Consider the following 9,847-nt stretch of genomic DNA (forward strand, 5'->3'; position numbering starts at 1 on the left):
GAAGGACAGAGAAAGAATTGATAATTGCAAACTTTGCAATGTAAATGCCTTCAAAGAGGGTCTGGGGCCTGCTTGGCTGGAGAAAAACAATATTTCCACCTGGAAATATGGCAGGCATTTTAGAGGGCTGGGCTCCTCCTAGGACATGTCCTTAAGCCACTAGCAGCCAGGCTCGAGTTGGGTCAATGCAGAGGTTGGACAGGATTGTCACATGCTGAGAGTTCTACAGTTCTCACTTCAGAAGGGTTTCAGAGGTTATGACTAAAGGACAAACCCTCATGGGGGGTTTTGGCTTCTTCAGTCTGTGAAGGTGTGATCTTTCCCCTCGGTCCCTAAGCCCTCTACTTCAGCCTTCGCCTGGCCAGCACCTGCCTTCTCTGGGCTGACCCTTGGCTGGGTTCTAGCTGATAGACAGAGGTTGACCTAAAGATAAAGATATATTTAAATAGCAAGGACAGCTTCTCCTAAACATCTGTTTACCTTCTTTGCACTCCTTGACTTTCTAGGTACAAGTTCATTTGATTCATTTATTTTGTTTAATGCATCAAAGACCCACACCCTTCAGAGAGGGGCCAAAGGACCTTCATTCTGCACTGCTGTGTTGTTTGTCTCGTTTGGTTCTTTCCCTTAATTCCTGATGATTCACAAATGCTAAGCCATTTTTCCCCCCCAACAGGCGATGGGCTATCCACTCTCTGAAAAAACATTAGACCAGAAGATGGCCACGAAACTCTTGTTGAAGTCCTTCCCACTTGTTGTAAGAGTCTAGGAATCGTGGGGGTTGGTTAAGAAAGAAAGAAGGGCTGGGGGCTTGCTCCAAAGTAAAGATCAATTCCAAGGCAGAGCAAAGCGTGGGATCTGGTGTCCATGATCAATGGGGCCTTCTTTGCTGGCTGGTCACTTTATTGATGATTTCAGAACCTTTCAGAGAAGCAGTCTACTGATGCCATCGCGGAGTATTTAGGAGACACAGAGGACCCTACCAAAAAGAAAGACCAGTTCATGGACTTGATGGGAGATGTCATGTTTTGTGTCCCGACTGTGCTTACGGCCCGTGGCCACAGAGGTGAGTCTCAGAGGTGGAGTGGGAGAGGGAAATGGACTCACCAGCCTGATGTGGGATCCACCCGGCTCCAGCACAGACAGATGTGGGATCTGGGAAGTTCAGACCTGAGGGCGGGTTCCACGTGGCCCGGGGGAGGGTGCGCTCCTGTTTGGTTTCTGCTAGTAGCAAACTAAAAAAAATTAAAAAAAAAAAAAAAAAAAAAAAAAAAAGTTCAAGTGCAAGGAGTTTAATTTGGGAGGTGATAGGAGGTGATCCTGGAAAACACCCGTGGGGAGATGAGGAAGAGAGACAGGAAGAAGATAACAGTTGTCATAGTTCAAATTTGAATGTCCCCCAAGGCCCATGTGTTAGAGATCTGGTCACAGCCAATTAGGAACATTGGGACAAGGGGGAATTTTTAGAAGGGACAGCCTAGTTGAATGAAGTTAGGTCCCCAGGGACTTGGCCTTGAAGGAGATATTGGAACCCCAGACTCTCTCTTTGTTTCCTGAGTGGCATGAGGTGAACAGGACACCTGAAGGCATGGTGTCCCCCGCTGCTGCAGGTCCTAGCAACAAAGCCAAATGATTGTGAACTATAATCACAAGCCAGGACGGGTCCTTCCTCCTGACAAGTCGGTTGTGTCCCATGTTTGGTTTAGCAACAGGAAGGGAACTGACACAGAAGCCAATGGAGGATGTCCCGTCCAGCGATGCCTCCCAGGGTCCTGTGGCTCTGGGGAGCTCTGAGAAACAGGCCCTCCTTCTGGGTGCAACTGAAGAGCCTCACAAGACCTTTCTTTTCCTACCAATCTGCATCCACCTAATCTGCAAGCCAGGAAATGTCTCCCTGGTCCTGACTTCGAGACCCATGCTGCAAGTGTTTTCAAATTCAGTACTTTATAAGCATCATTTAAAAAAAAACAGCAGATCTAACATCTGCCCAAGCGCCCTCAGTACATGTGCCAAATCCACTTCGCCTCCTGAGGGTTCCCAGGAAGCTCTTCTGCCCTTCCATAAACCTGGGTGTGTGTGCCACTCTGTCTGATCTGTGATGTCCCCACCTGCATGTCATGGGGCTCCGCTCATGCTGGGCTTGTGTCTTTGCTCTGAGATTTCAGGACTTTTGAGTTCAGGGATTTGCCAGGACTATATGGATTTGGTCAGCTTTTATTTATTGTATTTGTCTCATTCTTCCCAATCAAAAGAGTGCCTCTGAATATAAAATTCATATGTTATAATTGTAGAAAGTTTTGAAAAGAGGAAACCAGATATCACTTAGAAGTCTTCTACTCAGAGGCATCTGCTATAAATTTTTTCTATATTATCTTCTGATAATTTTTCTACATCTTATATATAGTTTAAAATTAATTTATATAGTTATTTTGGTCAGGAAGCACTGTATTTGGGAGATTTCCTCAATGTCAATGAAAATCCGTAAAAATATATATTATTATCAGGTACGTAAAACCTCCTATTTCTATCCTATTGACTGCTTGTATTCTGATGCAACAAATAACATTATGCAGACCCTTATTGCATAAATGATTAATCATATGTCTTCTATTTTTTTTTATGATTGAGTCTTAGTCACTAAACTGGACCACAGGAACATTTTAAAGCTCTTGATACATATTGAAAAATTGCTTTCCAGTGTATTCAAATGCAGATTTCTTTTCTTCTTCTTTTTTTCCTGGTGCTAATGATCAGACCTTGGGGTGCTGTACCACTAAGCCACATCTGCAGCCCTTTTCAGCTTTTATTTTGAGACAGGCTCTCACTAAGTTGCTTAGGGCCTCACTAAGTTGATGAGGCTGACTTTGAATTTGCAATCCTCCTGCCTTAGCCTCCCAGACTGTTGGGATTACAGGTGTGTGACACCACCAAACCCCTTGAAGACTATGAACTTCTTAACTTCTTTTATCACTTGGAATACTGAGGTTAAAAATTAAAAATAGGGGTAAGGGTGGTGGCTCCTTGGTAGAGCACTTGCCTTAGCACATGTGAGACAAAGGGTTCAATCCTCAGCAGCACATATAAATAAATAAATAAAACAAGGGTATTTTAATTAATTTGCATTGGCTGCATTCCATTGGCCAAACCTAGCATTAGAAGCAGAAAAAGGGAGGCTTGTCCTGCCCAAGTTAGGAGGGTGCTGCCATTTCTGTGTATTGGTGTGGTTGTGTTATAGTTAAGAATTGGGGCCATCAATGCTATCTGCCCCAAGGAAGTGTTTTTCTATCTAGCTTAATTTTTTTTTTCTCTGTTTAGTTCTTTCTCATCTTATAGACTTCTATTAAATGTTACCTTAGGAAAGACTGAAATAGTCTTCGATGAAAATATTGTTATCTGCTCAAAAAAAAAAGTATGTTGACCCCCAATTGGAGTCTTCATACACGTACTTTGTTGAATGATGTCTATCACATTCCACCATCCTTGCTAATCCCCTGCCCCTCCCTTTCCCTCCCAGCCCTCTTCCCTGTGGAGAATTCATTTACTCCTCCCATGCTCCCCCTCCCTATCCCACTGTTCATTTTATTTTTTTTCCTGCATTTTCCAAGTTTCTTGCTGTAACCAAGTAGGGAAAGGCTTGATGTTTCTCTACCAGCCAAACTTAGGGCCTCACCCTTGCCCAATTAGAGCAACCCCTCCTCTGTGGACATTATGACCCATGCAACCTGCAGAGGTCTCCAGGCTGGGGGGTCCCTGGGTTTGTCCTGAAGGACCAGGGACTGGTGGCTTAGATGACCCAATGAGAAGGAGAAGTGGAATCTTCTTGGGGCTTGGACAGGGGGCCTTGGTGGTAGATGAAAAGGCAGAGAAGAAGAAAGGTCAGGAGAGAGGCAGGGTCTCACTTCCTGACCCCGTCTCTTCCCTGCCACCATCTTGTCACCTTAATGCACCCTGGGTGAGGAAGGAAGTGAGATTTGCGAGGTGACAGAAGTATGAATCCCCCCACTTTGCAGTTTCCTGAGACGCAGAGATGCGTGCTTCTCTTTCTGCCTGTGTTTGGGTTTAAATATCCTCACTTTCAGAAAAGCCACTTGGTTTTTGCTTCCTTCTTCTCTGAGTAGGTGCGAAAATCACTGGAAATGCTCAAAACTAGGCAGAACAGGAGACAACAACCAGGTTCAACATTCTCTTGAAACAAATGAGCACGAGTCTGTTTTCGACGATGCACAGTGTTAACTGGGCACATAAAGATGTTTTGTGTGTGAATGTGGATGGGACCAATGTCCCTATAATGAGATTTTAAGTGGATCCACCCAAGGGGTCGACATTCATTCCTTCCAGCAACAGCTGGCCCACGTCCCATTTCCACCTCGACCAGCTCTGCAGCCGGAGGCCAGTCCCTGGGCTCTCCAGGAACTCTGTCCCCGTCCCAGGCTGACACCCAGGGGTTTCCTGCACAGCCAGAGACCTTGAGACCATCCAGCTGTGTGTCTGGTGATGTGAACTGTGCACAAACCTGTATCTTCTCAGATGCCGGAGCCATCACCTACATGTATGAGTTTCAGTATCGCCCGAGCTTCGCATCACGTGAAAGACCCAAGTCGGTGGAAGGAGACCATGGGGACGACGTCTACTCTGTCTTTGGGATGCCATTTTTAAAAGGTAACGGCTGTGCTGGCTGCAAGCTTGTGGACAGTAGGCCTGGGTTCCAGTGTTGCTTTGGTGGCCTTGAGCAACTTCTGCTGTCCCAGGCTGAGCTTCTGACTCCCTGGAACAGGGCTGAGCTACCCAGAGCAGTTCCCAGCCTCTCTCCTGCTACTATGCAAGGAGGAGGTATGTGCGTGTGTCCTGAGCCAGAGTGACTCTCAGAATCCTGACCTGTGACATCAATGAGAGAGGTGGTGGTCCACCTGCAGGGCCCTCCTCTATAATAAAAATGCTGCTGCTTGATTTCCACTTTAAAAGGCATCTCAGAATGTGAGGAAGGGTGAGGTTAAAACTGGTGATGACTTCAAATCCACTGTCATATGTAACCGTCTGTCTATGTCTGTATCTAAAAGTCATCTATTCTACCTAGACCAGTAAAATAATACTAAAAATAGTAATAATGTAATATTTTTAAGAAACTTTTCACAAGTGTCTTTGATATGTGAACTCAGCAGTTGCAGATGACTTGTGACCCACCTCATGGCTGTTCATGACACACCAGGCGTCTCCCAGTCAGGTGACTCCTTAGGCTCTTAGCATGTCTGATATTTTTCAGACTCTCTCGAAATGTGAATGCACACAGGAGATTAAGAAACAACCCGAGAGCTAGAAATCCTACAAGATAAAGGAAACCCCGGGGTGACTTTTGGACCTTGAGTGCGCAAGGACAGGATAAGTGAGCAGAAGACAGAGGCAACCAGCTTCCCGATGAACTGCGTGCCCGTGGCTGAGTCCTTTACTCAAGATGTGTATGTGTGTGTGTGTGTGTGTGTGTGTATGTGTGCGCGTGCACGCCAGGGACCGAACACAGGGATACTTGACCACAGAGTCACATCCCCAACCCTTTGGGTATTTCACTTTGAGACAGGGTCTTTCTCAGTTGCTGAGAGTCATGCTAAGTTGCTGAGGCTGGCTTTCAACTCCTGATCCTCCTCCCCCAGATGCATGTCCTGCATTTCCCACAAGGTGCTGCTGCTGGCCCATGCAGTCAAAGCCTTTTTTCCTTCTTCACCAACAGGGGGCGCCTCACAAGAGGAGACCAAACTCAGCAGGATGGTGATGAGATTCTGGGCCAACTTTGCTCGCCATGGGTGAGACTGGTGGCAAACAGGGAGCAGGGTGGGTAGGTGGGTGGGCGGCACGGGGTGGGGCCTACCCTTTGGGAAGAGGTGAAAGTGCGAGTGATAGACCCCAGAACTGTGATGGTGGTGCTCTGAGAACTTACAGGCTGCCCCGAGAGATGGAGAGTTCCCTATCTCTGGAAAGCAGAGAAAGTCCAGGGGGTTCCCTGAAAGGTCTCAGAGAAATGTTCGGACCACGAAGTAGCTTTGGGTAATTTCTATTTGATTCTGTTCTCAGGAACCCCAATGGAAAAGGACTCCCCCACTGGCCAGAGTACAGCCAGAAAGAAGAGTACCTGAAGATTGGCCCCCAAACCAAGGCCGCCATGGGGCTGAAACACAGGGAAGTGGTTTTCTGGACCACGCTGAAGTCTGGGAGAGTAGGACACCTGCTTCACGAAAGACAGGAGTGTATGAACGCCACTGGCCAGAGAAGAGAGCTGTGTATGAGGGACAGAAGCACAGAGTACTCATAGTTCTGTGTGCCACCCTCCAAGAACCCCAGGGGCAAAACAGGTGTGGGTTCTGAGAGGATGGAGACTTGTGGGCTGGGCTGGGCATAGACCAGGGAGGGGGAATGTTTTTGCTTATGACCTCCATTTGTGAAATAAATGTTCTTCCTGTTATCAAATCAGTCTCTGGGACTGGAGCTAGAGATGAGGCCTTCCTCCTCAGAGAGAGTCTGCAGAGGGAGGCACCATCAGGAGATAGGAAGGCTTCACTTCTGTTGGGGTAGTTCATCCTCTGGACCTGCCCAGTCCAGCAGTATGGGACCCTGGACCTGCCTCATGTCACAGGACCCCCAACAACTTCCAACAATAGGATCTGGGATGGTCAGTGTGGAGGGTCTCCCTCCTCAATTTGGAACTATCTGTGGAGAAGGCCAGGTGCCACGGCGAGCCTGTGGCATAGTTCCATGGCTTCCTGACCGTCCCACAGTTCTGCAGTCCCCTCCTCGACATACACAGTCACCACCCAGGCCCCTCCACGAGACTCTCCCCTCCAAAACCTCTTCTGAGCCCTTCTGTACCCTGGACCGACCACTTCAGGTCTCAGCAGTGACCTCACTAGAGCAAGACCTTTAAAGTATCATTCTAAAACAGCCTCCTTCAGAAGTTGAGGGCTGACTGCTGGGTTCTGCAGCAGTCAAAGCTCTGAAGAGTCTCACTCCAACTGTGACAGTAAGGGACAGCTGGATTGTCCTCAGAATCAGAACTTTCTGCACCAGAGAGCTGAAGGGGCAAGGCACGTGGGCACCCTGAAATCCAAAGGAAGAGAGCATTTGGAGGAGAGGTGGATGTGAATGCTGGCTTATTTTCCATCGACAGGAGGAGAATTTGGTTGTCCTACGTGTGAATAGAAATATTCTAAATGGTTTAATCCAGTGCTAAAGGCTAAATGTGGCCTAGTATGACAGATTAAAATCCCTGGAACTCGAGTAGAAAAACCAAACTCAGCCCCAGCTTGCCCCATACACTCACAATCCAGATCCCTTCTGACTCCACATATGTGGGGGTTGTTCCCCACATATCAAGCAAGCAATTCTGCAGCAGCCGAGCCGCCTCTAACTCAATTGGGTTCTGATGCTGTCTCTAACAAAACTGCCCCCTCCTTCAGGTGCCAGGCACAACTCCACATGGTTTTTACCTGAACTTCTTATTGACTGGCTATAAATTGGGATTCCCAAAACTCTCTCCTTGAGTTCGATTAATTTGTTTAAGCAGCTTACTGAATTCAGGGAATTCAGTGTGTGTGTGTGTGTAAACGATATTACAAAGGATACAGATAGAAGGTGAGCTATGCGGACAGAAGCACAGGGTACTCGTAGCACAGAGTACCCATAGTTCTGTGTGCCACCCTCCACAAGCTCAGTTCTCCAGAATCTCCCCGAATCCTGACCTTTCAGACATGCGTGGGGGCTTCCTTATGTCGGCATGATTGATGAGACCATCAGAGGTTGGTAACCAGCTCAGCCTTCAGTCCCTCTCCCCTTGGGGGCTGGGGGGCTTTAAGTCCCAGCCCACTTTCCCTGCTTTTGTCTTTCCACAGACCAGCACCTTCCAGAAGCTACCTGGGGGTGCCAGCAATCATTTGCATCCAAAAAGACACTTTAGAGATTCTGAGGATTTGAGGAGACATATGCCAGGAAACCGGCCTGGCATCCAGAAATGCAATATCACCAAACCACACTCCCAGGGAGAGTCTACACTCCGACAGACTCCTCTCCGTGGACCCCTCTGTGGTGCTCATGAGAAAGGCTGAGCACGGGGAGTAAGGCTGAGAAAACCTGCTTCCAAGGGTGCGGGCCTGAAGCTCTGCCAGGTCCTATCTCCCATAAAGAACAAAAACAACCACCAGGAAGAGGGCAGCAGACCTGACCCCTCCTCAGGAACTGGTGAGCACCTGTTGAGGCCGAACAAAAGGAAAAATGTTGAGCTCTATACCTCTATGGCGCACCAGCCTCTCCCGGGTCAAGATCATTAGAGAACTTTGAGTGCTGGTGAGAGGCAGGATCCCTGAGGGGAACGCCAGGCTCCCCAAGGTTGAGACTGAACCAGGGAAGAGAAACAATTCCCGGATGCAAAGACCCAGTCCCAGGACTTTCCCGCTGGGGAAGAGTAGAGGTCTGGAGAGAGACCTTCCCTGTAGGCAGGAGCACAAGGCAGGTGTGGAGCTGAGGGCGGAGCAAAACATTTCTAAAACCCCTTCAGAACCTTCCTGCGCACAGGGGATACAGAACAGAGCTCAAGGGCACACTGGAAGAATTTGAAGCTGGTGGTGCACTTAGGATATCCAAGGTAACAGTGTGCACACATACACACACACACGCACGCACGCATGCACGCAATCAAGAAGAAAAGACACGCCCATTTTTATTTCTAAATGCCTTCAGTTTCTACTTTCTTACACATTATGTAAAGCATTGAATCCAAAAATTGTAAACACACCCACACACAGAGCAAGAAAACATCTATCGACAAGAGAGAAAGCAAACAACAGACCCAGATTCAGAGATAACCGAGGTGTCAAGCCAACAGACGGGGGACTTAAAATAATCTTATGAAAAGCTTACATGAACGGATGGGTAACGTCACGGTTTGGATAAGAGATGTCCCCCAGAGGCTCACATTTGAGACAATGCAACAAGGTTCAGGGGCAAAATGATGAGGTTATGCAAGGTGTAACCTAATCAATGGCTTAATCCACTTATATGGATTAATTGAGTGGTAACTAGAGGCAAGTAGGGTGTGACTAAACGACGTAGGTGACTGACGGTGTGTACCTTTGGGGTATATATTTTGTCCCTGCTGAGCAGAATGCTCTGTCTGAGCTTCCTGATGGCCAGGGACTGAACTGCTTTGCCACATCCTCTGCCATGATGCTCTGCCTCACCTCGAGCCCCAAGGAATGGAGTCAGCCATCTATGGACTGAGACCTGTGAAACTGTGAGCCCCCAAATAAGCTTTTCTTCCTCTACATTTGTTCTTGTCAGGTCTTTGGGTCACAGCAGCCTAGCATGCAGGCAGTGACATGGATATTGCTGGCAGCTTTTAGCCAAGTTTATTATGATAATCAGGAGCAGAAAGAGTTGAAAAACTTGCAGTTTGGCCAGAAAACTTCAAGTAAAGCTGGGGCTAAGGAAGGTGGGGTTGTTAAGAAGATGGCAGCCACTAAAGACATGGTGGATACCCCACCCAGAGACGACAGGAAATGTGGCTTGCGGGTATCTCAGCAATTGGCAAGGCCACACACTCAAGGATGTAAAGGTAAAAATTCCTTTGAGAGGAGACCATGGGAGCATCCTGCTTGCACAGAGGTGCCTGGGAAGTTGTTTCACCTTGTTCAGCCACCCAGGCACTCAGAAGCTGTTGTGACTGTGGTCCCCAGAGGCCTGACTGCTGCTTGAGATGGCAGCAGAGCATGGCATCATCTGCGGGAGGCTGGTTCTGCAGGAACGCAGGATGCTGGAGTTAGGGGGTGATGGAGGCTCCCACCGAGATTTCCAAGGAAGGCCCCGGCGG

At 48.0% G+C, this 9,847-nt stretch overlaps 1 protein-coding gene across 1 annotated transcript in view; it reads left to right on the top strand.

Annotated features, from left to right (window-relative positions):
• LOC125612967 (liver carboxylesterase 1-like) overlaps window positions 1-6,413 on the top strand; it is a 29,512-nt gene extending 23,099 nt beyond the window's left edge. Inside the window, exons 10-14 of the mRNA XM_048792168.1 lie at window positions 677-757; window positions 919-1,066; window positions 4,528-4,659; window positions 5,723-5,795; window positions 6,064-6,413. Coding sequence (XP_048648125.1) covers window positions 677-757; window positions 919-1,066; window positions 4,528-4,659; window positions 5,723-5,795; window positions 6,064-6,301 — 672 coding nt within the window. The 3' untranslated portion in view covers window positions 6,302-6,413. The remainder of the gene's footprint in view (window positions 1-676; window positions 758-918; window positions 1,067-4,527; window positions 4,660-5,722; window positions 5,796-6,063) is intronic.
• Window positions 6,414-9,847: the final 3,434 nt, after the last annotated feature.

This window comes from Marmota marmota, unplaced genomic scaffold (genome assembly GCF_001458135.2).
Source record: "Marmota marmota marmota unplaced genomic scaffold, marMar, whole genome shotgun sequence".
Taxonomy (NCBI): Eukaryota; Metazoa; Chordata; class Mammalia; order Rodentia; family Sciuridae; genus Marmota; species Marmota marmota.